Consider the following 24,224-nt stretch of genomic DNA (forward strand, 5'->3'; position numbering starts at 1 on the left):
GCTGTGGTGTAGTCAGAAGCGGGCAGGAAGGATAGATAGCCTTTTCAGAGATGTCGTGGCAAGTGGAGGGAGAAAAGGCCTCCCTTGGAAATGGTGGGGGTGGTCTCTGTATGTCTCTGTCACTCCACTGAGCGTCAAAGGGCATTTGAATCCAGCCTACGTGTGTCTGGTTAATTTGCCGGGAAGGTAGACGCCCTCTCCCCACACCCTCACAAGGACATCTCTTCCAAGTGTCTTTACTTTTTCCTTTTCTATATAAGGATCTGGGGGAAAGGCAGGTCTTAGGGGTAACCTAGCCCAGATGTCTATAGGAGAGGATGATGGGGGCCTTCACTGCTGCCAGGGATATCTGCATCTTCGGAGAATCACTTTATAAAAAAGGAAGACCATCTCTAAGCTCTAACCCTCCCCATTCTAGGCCGCCAAACCTTCACATTACTGTCTTTGCAAGACGGCCTCGTAGGTAGCCTTTGAGCTATTGCTTCTCAGAGGGGCAGCTCTGAAGGATGTCTGGTGTCCAAGCACTCATGGCCACACAGGGGCTCATGCGTAAGTGTAAAGGGGAAAGAATTAAGCAAAAATCTCATAACCAGGGTGGAGTGTATTTTGGATCATAGATTTTTATTACTGCCAGCTAGTGTCAGGCAGGGGCCATTAATCCTCGTATGGCGTTGAATAGTAAATCTGCAATACTGAGCCTTCACCACAGGTGGAATTTGGCCTATAAATAAGCAGATTCCTCACTGGAGATGGAGCTAAAGTGATTAGCAATCCCTCCATTTACAGAAAACCTGTGACAGGAAAGGACATATTTTAACGTGAAGTCTCAGCAGGGCCAACCTGCACTGGCTTAAGTGGATCACTAATGAGGTCCTTTGCTCTCTTCGTCCTCTCTGTCCTTGGCAAAGGTGTGGATCATATCTTTTTTAAAGTCGAGATCCTGTCCAACGAAGACAGGGAATGGCATGAATCTTTCTCCCTCGTCCTTGGCCCAGATGACCCAGTGGAAGCCGTTCTTGGCGATGTGACCACGGCCACAGTGACGATTCTAGACCAGGAGGCATCAGGGAGTCTCATACTGCCAGCACCACCCATCGTGAGTTGCTTGACCCAAAGGATTGCTGCTTTTATGTCTTTGTCATTAGATGAGAAGTTGAGAGAAGCAGGACTTTCTGTGCTGTACGTCTTCATTTTTCTAACACAGTGGTTTTCAACCAAGAGTGAGCCCTCTTGTCCCCTCCCCCAAAGCCTCAGTCAGTCCCATCACCTCCATTTGGCAATATCTGGTGACATTTGTGGCTGTCATGACTGACACACTAGGTGCTATTAGCATCTAGTGAGTAGAAGCCAGGGGTGGTGCTAAACACCCTACAATGTGCAGGACAGCTCCAACGGCAAAGAATTATTTGGCACAAACATCAATAGTGCCCAGGATGAGAAACCTTGTTTTGACATAAGAGTGAGACCAAACCGTGTTGATACCTTAGTCTGATAAAGACAGGAAGTACAATGCAACTGACCTTCTCATTTGGTGGGATTGAGAAGAGTTCAAAGTAATATTACCCTATATCTGTTATTCTACATACTCACCACGTGTGTAGAATTAAGTATCTGCAGAAATGTACTTCCAAGTTTCCCAGTGTGGGGATGAACAGAATGAATGCGCTGACCTTACAGTTAGGACGAAAGTGCCTGGAGGTTGCCAAGGGAAGTTTATCCCATAATAATGAAGCAGCCCAAATAAGTCTTATAACCTCCCCTGACTCGTCTCATACACTAGAAGGATCATTTCAAAATATGTCTCTTCTTTGACCATGGAAGAAATATACTACCTGTATTTACTCTTATTTTGCCAAATGTGCTACTGCATACCATTAACAATTTACTGCAACTTTAAACTAGTAACTGCTGTTCATGGTATCGTTTTGGTTACAGGGTGCGAGGGGAAAGAAGTATTCTTCACATGAGGCATGGGGCTCTGACTTAGGAATGAGACCAGTATGATAATAAAGCTTTTAGCTCAGCAGGGAGGAGGATCTTCTCCACCAGCAAAGATCTGCAGTATCTTTTAGGGATGCGCGGCCAAGCATGGTGAAAAACCTCTGCTATATTTTAGAGAATCCCCAGGAGCTGAGTGATCTCATGGATCTCCAGGGAAGAGAATCTTCGTTCTCTGACCTTCCCGATACCCACCCAGGGCTGAAGCTTTGTTGCTCCTTTGCAGGTTGTCACACTTGCTGACTATGACCACGTGGAAGAGGTTACCAAGGAAGGAGTCAAAAAATCCCCCTCCCCAGGCTACCCGCTGGTCTGTGTCACGCCCTGCGACCCCCATTTTCCCAAGTACACCGTCATGAAGGAGCGTTGCAGTGAGGCCGGCATCAACCAGACGTCCATGCAGTTCAGCTGGGAGGTGGCCGCCCCCACTGATGGCAATGGGGCCCGGTCTCCCTTTGAGACCATCACCGACAACACACCATTCACCAGTGTCAACCACATGGTAGGTCTGGTCTGGGCCTGGTTGAGAAGGGAGAGTCCTGGCGTTTCTCTATCCAAGTCCTTAAGGTCCCTGTGTGGCATTTGGTATAAAATAAACACATAAGCAGGTACCTGGAGGACACACACAGTCTTGTTATTCTTACATATAGGAAAAGATAGTATGTTGTAGTAGAAAGAACTAAACAAGTACTCAGACACCTGTTTACAAACCTTGATTCTGCCTGCTTTTAACTATGTGATGATAAGAGGTTACTTAACCTCTCTGAGTCTCAGTTTCGTGATCTGCAAGGTAATACCTCTTCCACTCAATCCACTTCACAAGGTCATTGACAAATCAAATACAAAAGTGATCTATAAATGATACAGGAAGTCAGAGATTCCAGGTAGGTACAAAGAATGATTCCTTTTCTTTTGTGACCTCTTTAATCATTCAGTAAGTAGGAGGATACAAGTTCCTTAAGGACCTGGACACATTTATAGATCCATCCCAAAGTGGCCATCACATTGATGGCACACAGTAGGGACCAGCTATGAAACAAAAGGAGAGCATGCTTACGAGTGATCTGCATTGTTCAGTGCCCTGTGGGAGGATGTGAAAAGGGGTTCAGAATGCAGCTGCTGTCCTCAGAGAGTAAGGAGGCCAGACCCACCCCTCAGGTACCATCAGAGAGCAGTGACAGTGGTGGTTTCTCAACCTCAGGACACAGTCCATGACACTGACTCCGTTCCTCACACCAATAAAGTTCATTCTCTCCAGAGAAAGAGCTGGAAGCAGTGGAGAGTCAGGCTCAGCGCAGTATCTGGCATGTGGTAAGCACTCAGCAAGTTTTGACTGAAGTGAGTGCACTTGATAACTTTGGAAATCAGAGATTTCTTTCAGACAGAATTTCTTTAGATTTTCCCCATTCAAGCCATAGTTTGTTCTTACTTTAGAAGGACTTCACATGGCTGGGCTCAGAGTGAGGAACGCTGTTAGAGGTACGTGCGAGGCTTTGGATAAAGCGGGTCACTCGTGTCCATTGTCTTCGGCAGAGCTTATTCAGAACAGCTAGAAGATTAATTCTTCTGCAGCGTAACCTAGTTCAAATTTAAATTATCTTCTTTATTATTAAAAAATTTAAATGACGACCTAAGAACTTATTGTTTCATAAGATCAGCAAAACCATGTAGGGGGTTTGGTCTGATTTGAGCTAAATATAAATTTTTAACAGGTACCAAGTTTATGATTTTACTCTATGTTTCCATTTTCCTTCTTGCAGTGAATTGGTGACTAATACTTTAACCCCACTTTCCTTTGCTCCTTCTTTATTTCTTCAATTATTTGTTTAATACCATTGGAGGCATTTTTGTAAGATGCCTCAAATCCCTTCTGAACTAAGTCCATGCATAAATAAATAAATAAAGTGTTGGCAGCTAATTAAAAAATTTTAATGGAAAAATCATCTTGAATTTTTAATGGACTTCAGTGAAAATTGTTTCCATGAGTAGAATTTGTAAGTTTGTATGGTTGCTTTGTGGGAGGTCTGTGGCACATGGAACATCTAATTAATTTTTCTTTTTATGTACTTCCCTATATATATGCACACAAAACCTAAAGAGTTTGGGTGACCTACGTTGTCTCTGCATAGACTGAGTTAAGCACCCTTACAGATTCTGTGAATCTGGGGGCATGAAAGAATCTGTAGAAAGACTTTCAAAGGCCAGCAGGTGTCAGAGGCCAAGTTCTCAACTTCACGTCTGCTTGTTATTATAACTCTTGCAATGTGTGCGGTAATTAGGAGAGGACTGAGGAAGGAAGGAAAACTAAGAACTCCTGGAAAAGAAGGATCTTTCCTCTGTATCCTGATACCATGCCCTCAGCAGAAGTGATTTGGAGGCTACCCAGTCTTGCTGGAAGGGCTGAAAACCATTTGGGTGGTTCTTATGCTGAACCAAATATGTGAAGAGAACAGCACCATCACTGGGAACCAGTCGTCTCTGGGTTCGCACTCTACATCTGTCTAGTTGTTCGTTGTCTGACTTACCACTCGAGGCTATAAGTACCCATTGCCCTGTCTCTAGTGCCTGACTGCTGGGAGAAGGTCCATACTTCAGTGGTGAGCAAATGGTCAGATGGATAGATCGATGGATAGATCAATGGATAGATAGGTAAATGGATAGATGGATGGTTTTCACAGATTACCTGGTACCAGATACTGGCTGTGTCAGGCCATCCAGAAGATGCAGTGCAAGGAGCTGTTGAAGTGTCAGACACGTGTCTGAGGTGCTCTGTTCTTCCTGGCAGGTCCTGGACAGCATTTACTTCAGCCGGAGGTTCCATGTGCGTTGTGTGGCCAAGGCTGTGGACAAGGTGGGCCATGTGGGGACCCCCTTGAGGAGCAACATCGTTACCATTGGAACAGACAGTGCTATCTGCCACACCCCAGTGGTGGCTGGGACAGCCCGAGGCTTCCAGGCTCAGTCCTTCATCGCGACCTTGAAATACCTGGACGTCAAACACAAGGAGCATCCCAACAGGTCAGGCAGGTGGGGCCCTCCAGGAGGAGAGGGCAGAGAGATTCTCCCACTAGCCTTTGTGTGTGTTCCTGTTGGGACAGATCAGTGAGTGATGCTTCTGCAAGTAAGAATAGTGGGGACGAGGACTTCAGAAAACACTGACATTCTTTGAAGGCCCCCTAAGATCTGCCCCTTGCTTTATCTTCCCAGCCTCAATCCCTTTGTTTCACCTGCCAGTCCACCCACAGAGAATCACATGTAACTTCCCCAAGGCTTTAAACTCTCTTAGGTAGCATGTCTCTGCCCTGTGGCTACTCCTGGCTCCAACTCTCCCCACCCTCTTCCATTTGGTGTAGTTAAATCCAGTTGTCCCACTATACCTAGCTCATGGCATCTCTTCTAGGAACTTTTCCATCATCTTCCCCAATTTAATTTGGGAGCCCTTCCTTCCAGCTTTTCTGGCACCCATGTCTGCCTCTCTCAGAGCATTATCATTATTCGTTCTCTCTCTGTCCCCACAGGAGATGATGACAGGGACCATGATTATTTATTTCATGTCCCCTCTGCCTAGAGCAGTGCTTCTTACCACCTAAAAGGCACTCACTAAATATCTAGGGAACAAATGAGTTATAACACTGTGTAAATTGTAAGTCACTGGACAAATGTGCTTTTATTTTCCTCCTGTGCCGTCATGATTTTGATGGAAGGATGGATACATTCATTTTTGCATAGTAAAAAAAAATTCGTGTATGCTATTCATATTAATTAAACCTCACAGTGTTTATGTGTGTGCCTCTACATGAGCACCTGAGGTCAGAGAAGGGGGTTCATTTGCATGAAAAAAAACAGATTTGAACATGGAGCCAAGCATATGCAAATCCTTTTCTTCTAACAGAATGAAATTTATTTTTGTTAAAAAGTAATAACAAGAAGTGCCCAGGGTTACTACTGACCCCCTCCTAGCAAAAGAACCAGCCTGCTTATATTCCAAGGTTCTGATTCCTCTTTAAAACATAGGTCTTTGTGCTGAGAGACAAACTGTAAAAATGCACCCGCAATAAACACGCTGAAAATTTAAAACTTGTACAACCACAACAACAAAATGCAGCCCCCTAAGTCCTGTTCTTTTGTCTTAGCCAATATTTATTAAGGTCATATTTTATTTAGAATTGTGTACCGCAGGCTCTGGAGAGACAAAAGCAGTGGAGGCGAGTAATGGTCCTTTGCCTTCATGGTGGGGAGGTGAGACAGAGTCTGAGAGCACACAGGGAATAGCGGCCAATATAAGTAAGTTACAGGCTTCCTGGTGCGAAGGCACCTAAATGCTGAACAATGTAGATCAAGGAAGCGTTTGCTGCAGATTGAGGCCCGTGAGGGCTGGTGGCGTTGCTGAAACTTGTAGGGGGAGGGTTGGAGGAGTCTCTTTCAGCTGGAGGGAGACCATATGAGTAGTGGGATTGTTTCTATTATTTCTATTTCTGAGCTATTTTCCTGGGTAGGAATACTGAACCTAGAGTTTGAGAGCTCAATGATGTCTTTTTGGCAGAAATACTTTTAAAAAATATGTGTCAACTCTACCCCACCTCCACAGACACTCATTATGACAGAGAAGGGCAGTCGTACCTGCATCAGTCACTCAGCTTTAGCTTTTAAAGCAAAAGACAGCTACAAAGTACTTAGTGGTTGTGATGTTATCTCTTCTCGTACACACAAACATCTGTGATTCTTGATCGCTATCAGTCCTGAGTCTGGAGGATCTCCCGGGCAGTGGGGAAGGGAAAAACTCTAGATGTATATCATACCCTCATGTTCAGAGAGAAATCCTACGTGGGAAGCTTCAGAAAAAAAAAAAAACAAATCGGCAAATTCATTGGTGAAGACAAAGTGAGTTATGAGACGGAAGTGTAGCATATTAACTGCTGAGAGCATGCACCTAAATACGTTTCTCTGCCCTTCTTTCCCTTAGAATCCACATTTCAGTGCAGATCCCACACCAGGACGGAATGCTGCCCCTTATCTCCACCATGCCGTTGCACAACTTGCATTTTCTGTTATCTGAGTCCATCTACAGACACCAGCACGTCTGCTCCAATCTCGTCACCTCCCGTGACCTGAGAGGCATCTCAGGTGAGGGAAGTGCTCCGTGCAGATTTTTCCATCCCAGCCCAGCGCAGTGACCCTTAAGGATATGGCTAAGTGAACTCTGCTCTTCATGTTTTCTGGGCCTCAAAATCTGCATGATTAGTGGATTTCCTCCTTAGCAAGCAACGAAATATAGGCAGCTCAGATAGTGAATTGAATAGGAAAAAACAAGGACTTTGAAATCAGACTGATAGTTTCAAGTCCCTGGTTCACTACCTGTACAACTAAACAAAAATAGCTGGAAAGCCAACTGTTTTCTTATCTATAACATGAGGATAACAGTTGCTTCCAATCAGGATGAGGATTAAATGTGTCGACATTTTTAAAGCCTTTATCTTGGTAAATTTTAATTTCTTCCTTCTCCTGTGTTTAAATCTGTGCTCTAAAGTCCTGTTTTCTCAACATTTTCAAAGGCTCAAGTGCAGATGTTAGATGTTATAGGATGGTTCTCCAGGAGCAAGAGCTGAGGTGGAGTTTGGGGTATGAGATACTTGTTAGGTATCAACATCTCTTAAAGGGAAGGAGAGGAGGCAGGACTGGGCAGAGGGAGAAGTCAGCCTGCAATGCAGCCAATAAAGTGGCAACCAATTCTTCAGGGAGCTCTGAAGAGAGCCCATACATCAGGCTTGTCCTACTTCCAGACCCAGTGGGCAGACCTCTCTGCCTCTCCCCGCTCAGTCGCTGGATGCCTGCTGCTCCAGGGAGAGCTTGCCGTGGGGCCCTGCAGCTGATGCAGACCTGGAGGAGCTGACAGCGCATCTCCGTGTTCAGCACGGCAGACGTTTTACTTTACAAAGAATCCTGTCCGTTTCCATTCACCTTAGCAAGTGCACAGTAAATGTGCATTTCCTCCCTTCGCAACTGATGAATCATTTAACAGTGTTTTTGAAGACAGAAAAGCATTCATGTGCTCTTCCATATTCATTAAGCACCACTTTGGGTAGTGATGGTCTTTATACAGTAGGAATTAGTGGAGTGTAAATGATTCGTAAATCACCGAGCTACAGATGAAAGTTTAATTGGTCCACATATGCAGCTAGTGAAAGAAACATCCTGTGTTTAAAGGCTGAAAGTTTGCACCTCTTCCTACTTAAACACAATTAAATTCAACATATATTAATTGAGACCCTAGTCCTTAGGGGGCAGAGGGCTGGGTGCTGGTGTCAAACATTCAGAGAAACGCATCAGCTCTTTGAGAAGAAGACTATAGTTGCTCTGAGGACTATAGAAATTTTAACCCTGATATTTTTAAATTGTATCTGTATTCAGCGCTCTGCTGCACAAAGGTCTTCCTTAATTTAGAGCAGTTCAGTTGCTTGGCAGTGTTTGGACCAATAATTTTTGCCTGCAGCAGAGGAGGTTTAGTCAAGCATTCTTAGTGAGCTGTTTACTCATTAACACAAAATTAAGACTTTTTCCTCCAAGAGTTCAGAAACCATAGGAGGTGGGGGGAAGGTAGTCAGATGTTTGTTTACTGGCTTTCCATAAAAGCTATTTTTTTTAAATCAGTCTTAATAATAATTCATCAAGAAATTCTCTGTATGGTAAATCCACTTCTTCAAGGACTGATTGCAAAGCACAGAACCAGACTGGCAGGTGTGACAGGCAAAGCTTCAGGGTGTTTTCTTTTCCAAGATGCGCAGGGCTGCTGAGCTCTGGCTTCTTCATTTATGGTCTCACGTGTTCACCTTTACTTGGGGGCGCTTGCAGTCTCTTCCATGAGGCTGTGAACCCAGTCACTATTAAACACGTGGCAGCAGGCAGCTGACAAGTGCCGTGTTAGGAGCCCTGGGCTGCCCCATGAACAGTCTCAGATGGAGGGAGGGCTCTCTAATGTCAAAAGGACACCTCCTCCCTCCCCACCCCACTCCTGGGCAGCCGGAGAGAGCGGCTGAGCGGCTGAGCGACTGAGTTACTGTTCCTTGCTCATCCCCCCCACCCCCCAGAGGCAGGGTTCCTGGACGACAGGCTCTACGACAGCACGGCCCTGGGGCCTGGCTACGACCGCCCCTTCCAGTTCGACCCCAGCGTGCGGGAGCCCAAGACCATCCAGCTCTACAAACACCTGAACCTCAAGAGCTGCGTCTGGACGTTCGATGCCTATTATGATATGACGGAGCTGATCGATGTCTGCGGGGGCTCTGTGACGGCCGACTTCCAGGTGGGCGCCCCGTGGGCCTGTCCGAAGGCCTCGTGCACCTGGGCGCCAGGTGCAACTTTGTTCCTGAAGCGCTCCATCTCCCACATCACTGCATCCAGTCATCCCCAGAACTGCACCAACCAAGGGAGTGTTTATAAGTCCCTCAGGAGAGACCTTCCTTAGCAGTAGTGACTAGAGTGGCCCCCTCCAAAGTCAATTAACTGGAAAAGTAATGTGTAAAATGTTAAAGTTAATATGAAAAAAATTACTGTCTGGCACAGTCATTTATATAAAAATCCAACCGTCTTTACTTCTAAGTAAATACGTTTTTTCTTCTGGGTGTATTTTGGAGAGCCCAAAAGATTTACATTTGATGGGAAGGTTATTACTCAGTAGGTGTGTCCTCCTCCCCATGTGGGGAAAGGAATCAAAATGACAGGTGGCGCACCCCGTCTTCCAGCAGACAAGTGGAGCACTGTTGTCCCGGACGTTGTGGGGAGATAAGTGTTTGAAACACCTTGCTTTCGTAGCTAGTCCAAACCTGTGCCTCACTGACAACCCTTGCAAAAACAGACACTTTAAAAATGATGTTTAATAGTCATTAAACATCAGTAACAGAAGAAAATGTTATAGCAAGTAGTCATAGTCTAGGAGGGCAGTTGTATCGAAGCGACTAGGCTAGTGTGTCCTCATGGGAAAATCAATTCCAAAGCAGGTTCTACCCAGTTTTGAGTAGTTATCTCCATGAACTAAAAATCAGATGTTCATTCTTCATTTCAAACCAGGTTGAACCACACTGAAAGAGGGGAGTCTGTAGAGGGACTTAATCATTTTGGGAAAGTTCCTTGGATTAAAATTTGTGTTTCCTTGAGATGCCTTTGGTTTTTTGGTCAATTCTCATTTTGTATACACTACTGCCCTCTACTGAATAGAATTTTAAGATATTCTTAGCTTTCTCTTTCTATTTCTGCAGTTATGTAACCCACGTTCACTTTCAAAACTGCAAAGCTGCATGATTGGTTCCTCCTCTGACCCCTCAAAACCTGTTATTCTCTGTTCTCCATGATTTTTCTTTTCACTAAAGTTTTGAATATTTTTATTCAGAATATGCTTAAAAACTCAAAGATAAGGAATTCTTATTATATACATCCCATTTCTTAAACCAATACCAGAAGAATATATTTAAAGAACTGTTTCATTGTTTGCTTCTTTAAAGAGTTGTAACAGCTGGTATATGACAGAAAGAACATAGAACCAAGTCCTGGCTCATATCTTCCTTCATCAGATATCAGCAGAGTTGGACGAGACATAACCTCTCTGAACCTCATCTGAAATTGTAACTAATAATCTCAGTTTAGGAAGACATCTAGCCCAGTGTCTGTCAGCCAGGGATTTTGTGCTGACAGTAGATCCCAGATCCCCCAGATCCTTTAGGAATAACTGTGACTTCTTAAAAATCTCAGCCAAGCCTTCATGCAAATGAACAGTGAAGGCAAACTTCTCACTCCTGAAAACTGTTTTTGTTTAAGTTTCCTCAGAAAAGCCTTCTCAGATCATCCTATCTAAAGAAGCATCCTGGCACTTCCCATCCCTTTATTTACTTTATTTTAAAAATTTATACATCTCCCTTTCTAGACTGTAGGTTTTACTAGGGTGGTGATTTGGGGTTTCTATCTACTGCTGAGGACCCAGCTCCTCACCTGCCTGGTGCCTGAGACAATCACGGGCACTTAGTATTGAATGAGTGACTACAGGAGTGAATGAAGGTTGAACAGAGACGTGATGCTCATGTGCACTTCATCCTGGGGAGAAATAACCCTCACTGTGTGCACACCGTTTGCTTGGCAGGTGAGGGACTCTGCTCAGTCTTTCCTGACTGTGCACGTGCCTCTCTACGTGTCCTACATCTACGTGACGGCCCCTAGGGGCTGGGCCTCCCTGGAGCACCACACCGAGATGGAGTTTTCCTTCTTCTATGACACTGTTCTCTGGAGAACAGGTATATCCTTTGATGTCTTATTGAGTCTTACCTTATGTTCAAGCAAGATTAAGAGAAAAAAAGTAAGTAGTGACTTTTACAAGTGGCTGCATTCCTCATCCTGTTGCCCTATATTCAGTCAAGGGAGAGCCACCTGAAGTCTAGAAGGTGTATAGATCTGTGGTTCCTGAAAAAGAGTGATGTCCGCACATGTTGATGCTGGAAGGCCCCCCGCCCAGATACAGTGCCCAGAGCCGTGGATGGCAAGTGACAGATGGGTCCTATATGCCCATTAGGGGGTTCGGAGAAGTGTGTGATTTTTTGGAAAATAGTCATGTTCATTTTATCCTAGGTAAGAATGGTGCAATTCCTGTTGTTTAAGGAGAAAAATCAGATGCACGGAAATGGAAAAATAGGCGAAGAGCAACCTGGCTCAGTTTCTCCATTTGCATCAAGTTTGCTCCTTTGTTGCATCTTGAAAGTAGAGATTTAAGCCGTAGTTTTACTTTAAGAACTGCATTGCTGAATTTTTAAAGTGGCCTTCATTTCAGGCTTGTCTCCATTACTGCTCTTTGAGAGGAGCCCCCCCTCCTGTCTCCTATCTTCTCTCTCCTTCAGCTGGGAGCTCACATCCCTCTCTGGTGTCTCCCCTCACACACCTTCTCCCACTGCCACCACGTGACTGTCCCTCAAAACCCCACGATTCTCTCCTCCATTCACCCCAGTGGATCTGAGCTGACTTTTGCTCTTTCCCGTTTTCAGTGTCCCTTACGTCACACCTAGCCCCAAGCTCATCTCCCCTTATTTTATTGCTCTCTTTTTCCCTCTCTCCCTCCCTGGTGATGACTTACTTGATCTGAGGCAGAGTTGCTTGATCTGAGGAGATTTCTTTAGATAGGGCTTCATTTCTTACAATGGAAAATACAATCCTTCCTTCTGTTAGATGGTTTCAGCTCAAATCATTATTTGCTTTATATTTCTCATAGGAAAACAACTTCAGGAAGTTCTCACGCTCTGGCTCAGATAAATCCTCGAGTTTGGGGGGTTTTTTAACTCTATTTTTTCCCTCCTTGATTGCCGTTTAGTTTTTGGTCATACTGAACTCACTGGGTATCGTGATTGCCACTGAACTTATTAAAGCCACAGTTGACTCATGTCATGCCATATATGGCTGGCCTTCTGCAGGCTAACCTTTAATTCTCCACGGCTGTCAATACTAAATGTAGCCACTAGAACCTTGTTTATGGTTCTGTTAAGTCCTGAGATGTGTCCTGGTGAGGAAAAGAAAATGCAGTGTGTAGCAGATATGCTGTAACCACATCCTGGTGTAAAGTTGAAAGTAAGAAGTTTTAGGGCCCATTTTTTTTCTCTGAGTTATGGACTGGGACCCTGCATCTGGGCTAAGTAGCATCTCCAGGTATAAAGAGACTGTATCAAAGAGAGTAGAATTGTAAAATAAAAAAAACAAAGAACCAAGTAGAATGAACTGTCAAACAGTGTTAATTGATACATGTCTCTAAATAGACTCTAGGTTCATGCAAATTTGTAACTTTGTCCTGAGTTGCATTCAAGTGAACGTGCAGCTCAACTTAGAGGTGTCAGTGGGATAACTCACATGGGAGTTACTGGCTGAGAGATCTTCTCCAAGCCCTAACTTGGATGTTTTGTGTATGGTTGCCTGCCCAGGAATCCAGACGGACAGTGTGCTCTCTGCAAGGCTTCAGATAATAAGGATCTATATTCGAGAGGATGGCCGTCTCGTCATTGAATTCAAGACCCATGCCAAATTCAGAGGTAGTATAAGTGCCATTTTTTTCTCAGTTTTTTTTTATTATTAAGAAACATTCAACCATAGAGAAAAAGTTGAAAGAATAAGTTGAAGAACAAAGTTAACAGTTGTTAACATTTTGCTATGTGTGTGTACACATATGCATACATTCCCATTTTTTTGTTACACCATTTAAAGATGAGTTGCAGGCTTCATGCCAAATTACCATAAATACTTCAGTAGACATCTCCTAAGACAAGGACCTTCTCTTACATGTCACAGTAGCATCGCCATATCCAAGATATTTAACATCGATCCAGTGATACCTAGTCCTTATTCACATTCCCTCTATTGTCCCACAGATGTCTTTTCTAGTTGTTTTTATATTTGTTTCTATTGACTTTGTATCTGTTTATATAAAAGGAAAGCGAATCCAATCAAGTTCCATAATGTTACATTTGGTGGTTATAGCTCTTTAGGCTCTTTTAGTCTAGAATAGTGTCCTTACTGTTATCCATGACTCTATATTACTGTAGTTTTAAAGAGTGGCGGTGTCTTGCTGAGTAACCCTTGCCTTTTTAATGATGTTTGCAATTGCTTCCTTCCACCAAGGATTTGAATGGCCCTAAATGAGATTTTTTTTTTAATCTGGTTGATACTTGTATTTATAAACTACTGAGATCTTTCTACCTCCAAGAAACATATTGGTTGGAATTCATAGCCGAGTGTGTTCTGTGTTCAGTGTTCACTGTCGCATAAGGACTCCCATTACTGTGAATATGCTCATTAGCACCATTTCTACAAGACTCATTAGTACTGTTTGTAAATATAGACATGACCATAATGGCCGTCGGGAGTAGGCTGATGGGCTGGGGTGAGAAGCCATGCCCTCCCATCCAGAGTGGAATATATTCTAAGGGGGAGGGGCAGATATAACCTGAGTTGTTTTATAGAAGAATATTCATTCAGTTCTAAAGCTTTTGTAGGGGATTCACCACAAGTACAATAAAGCTCATGAGTAAGTATGTGTGTGTCCCCTTGAAACAGGACAATTTGTGATGGAGCACCACACCCTTCCTGATGTGAAGTCATTCATACTGACTCCAGACCACCTCGGTGGAATTGAATTTGACCTGCAGCTGCTCTGGAGTGCTCAGACTTTTGATTCTCCCTATCAGCTCTGGAGAGCCACAAGCTCATATAACAGGTGAATACAGGATGGAGTTCAGGGGTAAATCTGAAATGTTTCAGTTTCTTGAAGGGCTTTTCTTCAAAAGCTGGGTTTCTATCTTAAAAGGGAGATGGACAGAAACAACTCCCTGGCAAATAGAGAAACAGATGGAGCTGAGATCAGCTTCCGATGTGTAAAACAGGAAGTGCTCACCCTTATCCCGAGGGCGAGAACGGGGAGAGTGCACGTCACTTTCACTCACGTCCCATTGGCTAGAACTTAGTCACATGACACAGCCACCTGCAAAGGAAGCTGGGAAGCGTGTCCAACTAAAACTGTAGTACAGTAAAGAAATTTCATTCCAACTACCACAGCCACTGCAAAATCCAGAATCTCTGGTCATCAGGTCCAGATGTGACCCCTTATGGTCCAATGTCCTATAAAATAAATAACAAGACTTATTCCTTGTCCACACCCAACATGGAGGTAGAATGGGAATGGGATAAATACAGTAAAATATCCCATTTGTAAAAGAGAAGACTAGGGCAAACAAAATGAAAACTTTTACTGTGAAAAGGATAATGGAGTCTTTCATGAATGTTGTTATCCTCATTTAGTAGATCGTGAAATTAAGGTCTATATTTAGCATGAAAATCTTATTCCAGTTTTACAGTTAAGAAGTAGCAGATTGTCTTAGAATCATTTTCAAAAATATTTTTAATTATAAATTTTTGGTCTTATAGCAGGTATTTTTTGTACATAATGATTCCTTTGAAATCAATATATAATAAAATAACCTCTAAGGGCTATGTTTCCTAGCACCTCATGATATTGTTCATGTACTTGTCCCAATTTTTAGGCGGATAAACTCTCCTCTTTAAATCCTCTGCTGATTCCCCACCACCTACCAAATGAAGTCCAGCTCTTTGAACAAGACCCATGCCTCCCCACCGGCCTCATGTCAAACCCAGCCTTCTCACCACATTACATACCTCACCAACCCCTGAATCCACCAGCCCATCCACACCTCTGTACTTTTGCAATTCCCTCTGCCCTTGCTGCTCCTTTCCTCTTGCAAAACTGAAACTCCTCTGAGCTCCAGCTCAAATACTGACCCCTCTGACACCTTCCCTGACTTCCCATGCAGTGCTGGGAGCATCTCTTCCTTGCTCCTACATTGTTCCAGCTTCTACTGTAGCGCGGCTCAGTGTATTATAATGCTCTAAGTAGAGTCCCGTTTTCCACTAGATTGTGAGCTTCCCAGGGGTAAAAGGCATGATCTTCAATCCCCAGGGCTGCAGGTTTTAGCACCTGGTTGGTGCTGAATAAACATCCTTTAGGAGCTAACATTTGTGTTAAGGAGGTAAAATACACAGATAAATGGCAAAGTGCAAAACAGCACCAAGTGCTCTGTGCTGTGTGCGCTGTGAGCGATAGCGTGCAGAACGCAGAGACAGTAGCTGCTCAGGGAGGACCGCCCAACGTGAGCTGGGGAGCTGTCCAAGGCTTCTCGGGGAGACAGGGCAACTGGTACTCCACGATGTGATGTGGGAAATGTCTAGTTTTCAGAAAGGAGGGGAGAAAAACTGCAGGATTAAAAGCCTGCATCCAGAACTGCATCCATCACCCCAACTCCTGTTTAGGGACTCAGAGAAAAGTAGGACTCAGCCTTAGGAGACCACACCATTTGTCCTGCATTCATTTGTCCAACAGATAGTTATTGAGCTTTTGCTATGTGTCAGGGAAGGTTCTGGGCACTTGGAATACATCGGTGGACAAAGTAAAGATCCCTGCCAGCAGAGGTGGACGTAATGAATGAGTGCAGTCCCACATGTTAGAAGGTGATGAGAGCTATGGAAGAATGAAAGGTAGTGGGCAGGGAAGGGGCATCAGAAGGGGGTGGCGGTGTGATGTTAATTAGCATGTTCCAAGTAGGCCTCAGTAAGAAGGTACATTTGAGCAAAGACCTGAAGGAGGTGAGGGAGTTCCCTAGGCAGAGTATCTGGGGAAGAGGTTCCCCGCAAGGTTCCTGGGGTGACAGCATCCTGGCATGCTGGGGGACAGTGAGGAGGCTGGTGTGGCCAGAGTGGAGAGAACAGGGAAGAGGGGAATAGGCGGGAAGGTCAGAGGAGCAAGGTGATGGGGTTGGGCCGCCAGTGTGTGGACTTTGTCACTGGCTCTCCTGCAGCAGGAGCCTCCCGGGGTTTGGGCAACGTGACCTGGCCTGACTTTTTGAAAGCAAGGGTCAGGCATGGACAGTTCTGCCTAATGAAGTATTTCGATTAATTAAGAGCTACAATTCCCATTATATGGGTCAATTTTCATGTATTCAAATGTGTACGAGGTCTCATTTCCTGCTGGCCAAGCTCTGGAGGAAGAGAAGGACCATGGGGGAAAACTGAACACATGCAGACATGCAAACATACAAACTTTCAGGGCATGAGGGGCTTAGAAATTAAGCCTTGAAAGTTTGCGTGATTTGTCTAAAATCATACAACCATGGCAGAGGCAAAGCTAGGGCAGAGTTAGACTGTCTGCCGGTTCCCAGCCTGTGCCAGTCCACTAAACTGAGCCCAGGCAGCCATGTCCTAAAGTTCTATTATTATTTTTTAACCAAATCTTTGCTATCACTTTACTAATAAACAGACACAGATAATACAAAAGAAACGATCAAAGAACGAACACGGAGGGTGTGAGAACTGTTCACAGATCACAGTAGTTATGATTAAGATTCATGCCCCTTCACTCCTCATTCAATGGATGGCAGCCTCCCAAGGCTCTTAAAGAATCTTCCTGAAACTTCTGGGTGTCTGGCTGCCTTCCAGGCACTCTGCCAGTGCTGAGCTGCTACTGGATGACAAGTGTGGGAAATGAAGTAGGTGAGGGCTACAGAGGCGCCACGCTGTCAGGGTCATGACCTGCAGAATCCTGTGCCCCCCTCCCCCCAGACACACAGAAATTCCCAGCAGGTCATCCCCGATGAGAGGTGACAGTGTTCTTCAGCTTCGGTAAAGAGATGAGGCTGTCGAGTTTGGGGGAGGAGCCCTGAAGCTGAATGCTAATGAATGGGGGTGGTTGGGGGGTTCTCTGGAGTGGGGTCATTTAACCCTGAGACACTTGCTGCCTCCTCAGTCAGAGCAGCAGCAGCTGGCGTGGTCACATCGCAATGAATAAAAGCTTTTGCAGTTGGGAACGTGTAGCAGGGTGTCAGTCCACGGGAAACACTAAAAAGAAATTGTCAGGTAAGTTTCATGGAAATCTCAAGGAAGTGGCCATTCCTGTTTTGTCTTTGCCGGAGCCTTTTAGATTTTTATAAACAGAGTGCCTTTCTCAGCATTTCCCATGAAAAGCTCTTGAATAAATGAGAGTGGCTCTATTTAGCACCTCTGGAGAATACTCTGAAGGTGAGAACAATCAGTGATGAATTCCTGAAAATTGTGTTTGCAGACTCGTGAGGTTCTTAGATGCTGAGCACAAATATCACCTGAAAACTGTGCAATGAAGTCCGTGTGTTTCTGGGTAAGTAAACAACCTGCAGATCGTCCCCTGTAACCACGGTCTGCTCTGCATGTCTCCAGGAAGGACTACTCGGGGGAGTACACCATCTACCTGATCCCTTGCACCGTGCAGCCCACACAGCCCTGGGCTGACCCGGGAGAGAAGCCTTTGGCCTGCACCGCACACGCCCCGGAAAGGTAGGGAGACACGACTGATCGTCATTATTTGTGGACTTAGCTGCTCGCTAATGTTCGTTTGTAACCCCAAAGCCAAGTTTCGGGACGCTGTCCGGTCACTCGCGGACATGCAGAGTGACGAAGTGTTCATTCCCGGCTCAGGTCGAGCAAGGCATGCTGCCTTCCCGTACTGCGAGCAGGTGTCCTTTTCACGGTCTGTTCAGTGCCATGTTTTCCAAAGTTTTGTGCTTTTTGTCGATTTCACTGTTTAAAATGGCTCCCAGTGGCCTAAGTACAAGAAGCCAGCGATGAGCCCGATGGAGCGTTAGGTAAGCTTCCTCCCGGCTTGGATTTGAGTGCCGTTGCTGTGAGCTCCCTGTCAGTGAATCAACAGTCCGTACGAAGTAAGTTGTCTTTGAACAGAAACACACGTGAAACAGGATGAAAAAGGTGTGACCAGCACCTGTAGGAACTCTACCCTGTATTTCCCCAGGAGCAGCAGTTCAAGATTCACTGATTCAGCTTTCAGCGCGACCTTGTAGAACATAACGACCCCAAACAACAAGAGCCGACTGTCCGTCAGCCCACACCCACCTCTGGCCTGAGACTGTCCACGCTGTGCCGATGTCCGTTTGTCAGCCAGCACTTCCTCAGCTCTTGTCATGCACTTCGCGTCCCTGGCACGGAGACTGTAGCAGAGGATGAAAAGTAACCTCTGCTCTCAAGCTTGTAGTCTAGTGCCACCTTTCTAGGAGCTGAGCAAAGTGAATAGAAAACATTTCTGGGAGAAGATGCTGAAGGCAGACTCCGACATTGTCATTAAGAGAGGTCCATTTGGGATGTGACTTTCAAATTAAGAGTCTAAGACTTGGCCACTAGATTTGGTGACATAGAAGTCACTGGTGATCTTGACAAAGGACAGGTTCAGTGGACAGAGCCGGATAAAGCCCGATTAGAGGGGATTCAAGAGGGAGATGAAAAAAAATGGAGATAACAGGGAAAGGCAGTGCTTTTGGAGCTTTGTTATAAAGGATGTCAGAGGAGAGGGGCACTAGCAGGAAACAGACGAAGGGTCAAAGGAGGTTTTATTTGTTTGTGTGTTAGGGTGCAAAATATTTTAGGATGTTTGTATGCTGGTGGGAATAACCTGTTGGTCTAGTAGGGGACATTTGATAATGCAGAAGACAGAGGGAAAATCGGCAGAGCCAAGTCCTTGAGTAGGGCAGGGCCGGCTGGGACGGGAGGGGAAGGGCCAGCCCGAGCAGGAGGCAGAGAGTTCATCCACTGAAGGCGGAAGGAGGACGCAGAGCACACATGCAGAGGAAGGGAGAATTAGGAGACTGGGAGGGTAAGGATGGCAGAGGAGACACGCAACTGCGTCTGTTTCCTCCATGAAATGAGAAGCCAAGCATTAGCTGGAAGTGAGGAGCAGTGAGGTTTGAGAAGAGAGGAGGAAGGCAAGCAGAGGCATCACGGAGAGTGGGAAGCAGGTAGGCCAGAGAGTCACAGACGAGAGACCAGGCGGCGCCCAGGGCCCAGCTGAGCTGTTTTTAAATTACTGATGATTGATGTAAGATATAGAGCACACATTTAAAGTCGATACAGTCTGATCAGTTTTGACAGATGCGTACACTTGTGTAACATCACCACAGTTAAGACAGTGAATGTATCCATTTCCTTCAAAAGTTTCTTCACGACCCTTTGCTGTATACCTCCCACCCATCCCGCCCCACGCTTCTCCAGGATGTCCTCTGATCTTTCCATCACTGCAGATTAGTTAGCATTTCTAGTAATGTATATAAGCGGCCCCCACCATACAGTACGCATTCTTTTTCACTGACTTCTTTTGCTCAACATGGTTATTTTGACTCCTTCGTGGTGTTGTGTGTACCGGTAGTTTTTTTCCTGTTATTGCTGAGTTTATCCCATGGTGGGGACACGCTACCGGTTGTTTATCAAATTGATCAGCTGATGGACATTTGGGTTCTTTCCAGTTTGGGCTGTGGTAAATAAAGCTGCTATGAACATGCATAGTCAAGTCTTTATCCTGACACGTGCTTTCTGTGTTCTTGTGTAAATACCTAGGAATGAAGTGGCTGGATCGTAGAGTAGATGTGCATTTAACTTCTTAAGAAGTTTTCCAAAGTGTTTGTAAATGTGTAACTGGGTGTTTCCATTCCCACCATGAGTGTGTCCATGTCCCAGGTTCTCTGCATCCTGGTAAATGTGGCCAGGGAGGGCCTGGTGTGGTTGAAGAATTAATGAGCGGGAGTAAAAGAAGAGGTGAACTGGAAAGGTAGGAGATGGTGCTTAGAGAGTGAAGTGTATGAAAATGAGTTTTTTTGGAGGTGGCACCTAGTCAGACGGAGAAGTGGTGGGCAGAGCACACTCTTTGGAGGTGAAGATGTCAAGGAACTGAGAGTCTGGGTTTTAGATGGTTCATCCATGCGGATGGCAGGAGCCATGCTTGAGAGCATAGTCAGCCAAAGGTGAGAGGGACGGTGACCAGGACAGTGGTAGCTGGCTGCAGTAAGGAAGAACAGATAGTCTGAAGAGATATTCTGGGGAATTTTATTGGTGTAATAGATTTTTAAAATTATGAAATATTTTAAATATTCAGAGGACCATATATAGTGGATATAGAAAACTTCAAGAAATAGAACATTACTTAATGTGAATTGTAACTGCAATGAGTTGGGTATCCCTCGGGCTGTGATACTGGTGATAAAGTGAGTCATAATAGCTACCAGTGTTACTAGTGACCGTGTATGGGGTGCAGGCTAGGTGGCGGGCTCTGCTAATAAGCTCCCAACATTTGGTTCTCATTACAGTGATTCTCCACAAGACTGGTACTGTTGTCTCCATTTTATAACTAATGAAACTGGGAGTCAAGGGGGAAAAAGAAATAGAACATTGCCAGTATCTTTTAAATACCCTCGGTGCCCCTTTCACCATACTCCCCCCAGCTGCCCACTAGGGTCACCACTAACCTGATGCTTCTCTTCATCATCCCTTGTTTTGGTTTATGGTTCAGCTCGTATTTACTTCTACATGGTTTTGCATGTTTCTGAACTTTATATGAAAATTCCTCACTGCGTGAATTCTCTCTGCAGCTTTCCTTTTTCCTCAGTGAATCGCTTGTTGATTCACAAGTGAAATCAACACACCTGTTGACTCATGTGTCTACAGGTTGTTTTTCGCTGCATTAAGGGAGTCTTCACAGGAGACGTCGTAGGCATAGTCCACAATGTGTCTGATCCCAGACTCGATTACAAAGAACACTATATGTGCCTCTTAGTTACATGTGTGAGAGGAGTTCCTCCAGGGCAGATGCTGGATTTTTTTTTTTTTAAGAGGAGAGGAACAATGGTTGAAATGGCAAAAGGGAGTGAAAAAGACATTAACCCCCTCTTCAGTCCCAGTGCTGTGAGTGTGGGCGTCTGCAGGGAGGAGAGTATTGTTGAGCATCCGGAGGCCTCAGGGTTGGATGTCCTTGCCTCACATCAGGGAGGTCCTTACTGGCAGATTCCCCATTATTCCCAGGGTAACTTTCCCCCCTTGGGCCTAACTTTGCTTTTGATCATCTCCGTATGTTTTAATATGGTTCCATATGGAGGCAATAGAACTACAACACAAAAAATAATCAAAGACTGAGTCAGGAAATTCAGATTTCATTCAAAGAATTGTGTTTCCTATTATGCCTGTTTTTGTGAGGTTGGTCATACATTATAACCTTATAAATCATCATCATCCTCGTCGTCATCATCTCAAATCCATTATTCATTCTCTTTAGTCGATGAGTATGTATCGAGTGTCTTATGGCCTGGCCCTCTGTGGATGCTGGTGATACCAACATCAACAGGGAAAACCTACCTCCCTGAGTCAGATACGTGAACTCTTGGTACAATCGATGGTCCTTTGGAAGCTGTTGAAGCGGGGTCAGCCCTGGTTTGTGGGCGTTTCTCCTGCACCCCAAGTTCCTCCTACACCTTAACCCTCTCAAAACTGCCCCCTGGAGCACCTTCACTTAAAAGTAACGAGGGGTCAGGTGGACTCAACGGGGAGAGTAAAGCATTGAAATGATCACTTGTGCGTTATTCTTTGCCAAATGTGTGTGCTGGGAGCTTGGCTAGCATCAAAGGCACAGTGGTGAGCAGACAGATCTAGACTGTGGCTCTGTGGAACCCGTAATAGGGGAAGCAGACTCGCATCACACATTTAAATAGAATAGCAAACCACAATAAGGACTGTGAAAGAAAGGTGCACAGTGTAATGAGAACAAATTATGAGGGATCTGACTGAGCCTGGAAGGGAAGAGGAAGAAGGTAAGCTTCCAGAGAAAGTGGCGTTTGAGTCAAGACCTGAGAAATACGTAAGAGTTATTACTTACTTTTCACAAAGCCAAGGATGGTGGCAGAGGAGGAGGGAGTGTTCCAGCAGAATCTCCAACAAGGTCAAAGTCAGGAAACTGTAAATTCATTACCACTAATCTCAAATCCGTCCCCAGGGCTTTTCAGAATGAAAAGGCCAGGAAAAGCAAAGAGTGTTGAAGAGTCTAAAGGTGAATTAGATTATTCTCGCTCAAAAGGGCAGATTAACCTCATAAGGACCTGAACTAAATAAAGTTTCTCCCCTGCACACATCTCTTTCATATTTTTTAGTAAATATTTAGCCCGTACAACAGAGTGCTGTTCACCATCCTGAGAAGGGTGGGCATGGGAGGGCAGTGCAAATGGCAGATATGAAGCCCACCCTGCTCTCAAGGGCTTTCGTTTTTCCCACATTTAGATTCCTGATACCCATAGCATTCCAGCAGACCAACCGCCCTGTACCAGTGGTGTATTCGCTCAATACTGAATTTCAGCTCTGCAACAATGAGAAGGTGTTCCTGATGGACCCCAGCACGTCGGATATGTCACTGGCAGAAATGGATTACAAAGGGGCCTTCTCAAAAGGTAGGTCATTCTGGCACCTGCAGAAGGCGACCCTGCGGGACTTGAGAAGCTTTCTGGCAGGTCCCTGGACTAGCTTTTCTGCTCATTGGCTTTCAGTCACCTCTCCAAGGCAGATTCCCTTGAGGTTGGTTCCAGGGCAGCCAAGGATGAGTCAAGGAACAGACCCATGTTCTTCCTTCCAGTTGTTTCGAAATAAGATCTCGTTCGTCTGCTGCAGGCTGGGTTTATCCTCTCACGGCTCAGAATTCTTTCTTGTCGATATGCCAAACTCATGGATTCTGACATTTTTTTCCTGTTTGTTTTCCTCTGCACCAGCCTCACCTGACACCATCTTGCCTCTCTGACCAGATCTCCCTCTCTTGCCCTGGGTCTCCGTCCTCTGCCCTGTCCATGTTGTCCCTACGTTCCATGCCTGGCCCCTCCTGTTCTCACTTCAGTGCTACAGTGGTCACCCCCATGGCTTGGCTCAGTCCTTTACTCTGAACTCTCTGTCTTCCTCCTACCGCAGACCCGTTCCATAAAAATTAACCTCTTCTCACCCCGGAGCTCTCCTGAGCTTCATTTCCACACTTCCACATGCGGATCTGAAACTGCCAAACCTCTCCAAGTGGATGTGTTCTGGACACCTGGAGACTTCTAGAACTGGACTTATCTCCCTACAAACATGCTCCTTTCACCTCTGCCGCCCCACTGCCTGCATCACCAAGCTTCAGGGTCCCAGCCAAAGACCTCAGGGCTATCCTCTACTTCTTCGCCTACCATCACCTACCTGTTATTAAGATGAATGGAATCCAATTCCTAGACATGTCTTGAATTCATCCCCTTGACTCACTGCTATCATTTGGTTACATATTTCTTGAAAGAGCATTAAAATAGCTCCCTACCTGTGACTCTGGTCTCTTTGTCTTTACTCCATGCTTCTAAAGCCCAGGTGTGTTGATACTATGCCGGTGTTGATACTACGCCGGTGTTTAAAACCTTCCACTGTTCCCTGTTATCCCCATACTCAATCCAGAATCCTCAGCACCACTGATCAGTCTTCCCAGGAGTTTCTCCTGCCAGAGCCCCAAACATCCTCTGCTCCAATCACACTGGCCTCCTCAGTGCTATAGTAAATGCTCTGAATGAGCATTTGGCGTGAGATGGATTTGTGCTCAAAGCCTCCTCCCCGTGTGCCACAGACAGGAAACTCTGGACAAGTTCTTTAAAATAGGGGTAATAATTGAACCCATCTCTTGGGCTCTGGGGAGGATTAAGACACCACAGGTAAAGAACCCGATGGCCCAGCAGGCACTGAGGGGCAGCAGCTGCCCCAGGACTGATGCCCTCCCAGCAGTCCATACTTTGTACACAGACTTGCTTTTGCCTAGCATGCTCTCCCCAGCCTCTGCCTCCCACCTC

The 24,224-nt window shown here is 45.3% G+C and overlaps 1 protein-coding gene across 1 annotated transcript in view; it reads left to right on the forward strand.

Moving 5' to 3' along the window:
* FRAS1 (Fraser extracellular matrix complex subunit 1) overlaps window positions 1-24,224 on the forward strand; it is a 398,805-nt gene that overhangs the window by 366,749 nt on the left and 7,832 nt on the right. Inside the window, exons 62-71 of the mRNA XM_006198228.4 lie at window positions 909-1,096; window positions 2,225-2,500; window positions 4,784-5,016; window positions 6,962-7,122; window positions 9,084-9,298; window positions 11,126-11,276; window positions 12,942-13,049; window positions 14,071-14,230; window positions 17,773-17,889; window positions 22,657-22,823. Coding sequence (XP_006198290.1) covers window positions 909-1,096; window positions 2,225-2,500; window positions 4,784-5,016; window positions 6,962-7,122; window positions 9,084-9,298; window positions 11,126-11,276; window positions 12,942-13,049; window positions 14,071-14,230; window positions 17,773-17,889; window positions 22,657-22,823 — 1,776 coding nt within the window. The remainder of the gene's footprint in view (window positions 1-908; window positions 1,097-2,224; window positions 2,501-4,783; window positions 5,017-6,961; window positions 7,123-9,083; window positions 9,299-11,125; window positions 11,277-12,941; window positions 13,050-14,070; window positions 14,231-17,772; window positions 17,890-22,656; window positions 22,824-24,224) is intronic.

This window comes from Vicugna pacos, chromosome 2 (genome assembly GCF_048564905.1).
Source record: "Vicugna pacos chromosome 2, VicPac4, whole genome shotgun sequence".
NCBI classification, from domain to species: domain Eukaryota; kingdom Metazoa; phylum Chordata; class Mammalia; order Artiodactyla; family Camelidae; genus Vicugna; species Vicugna pacos.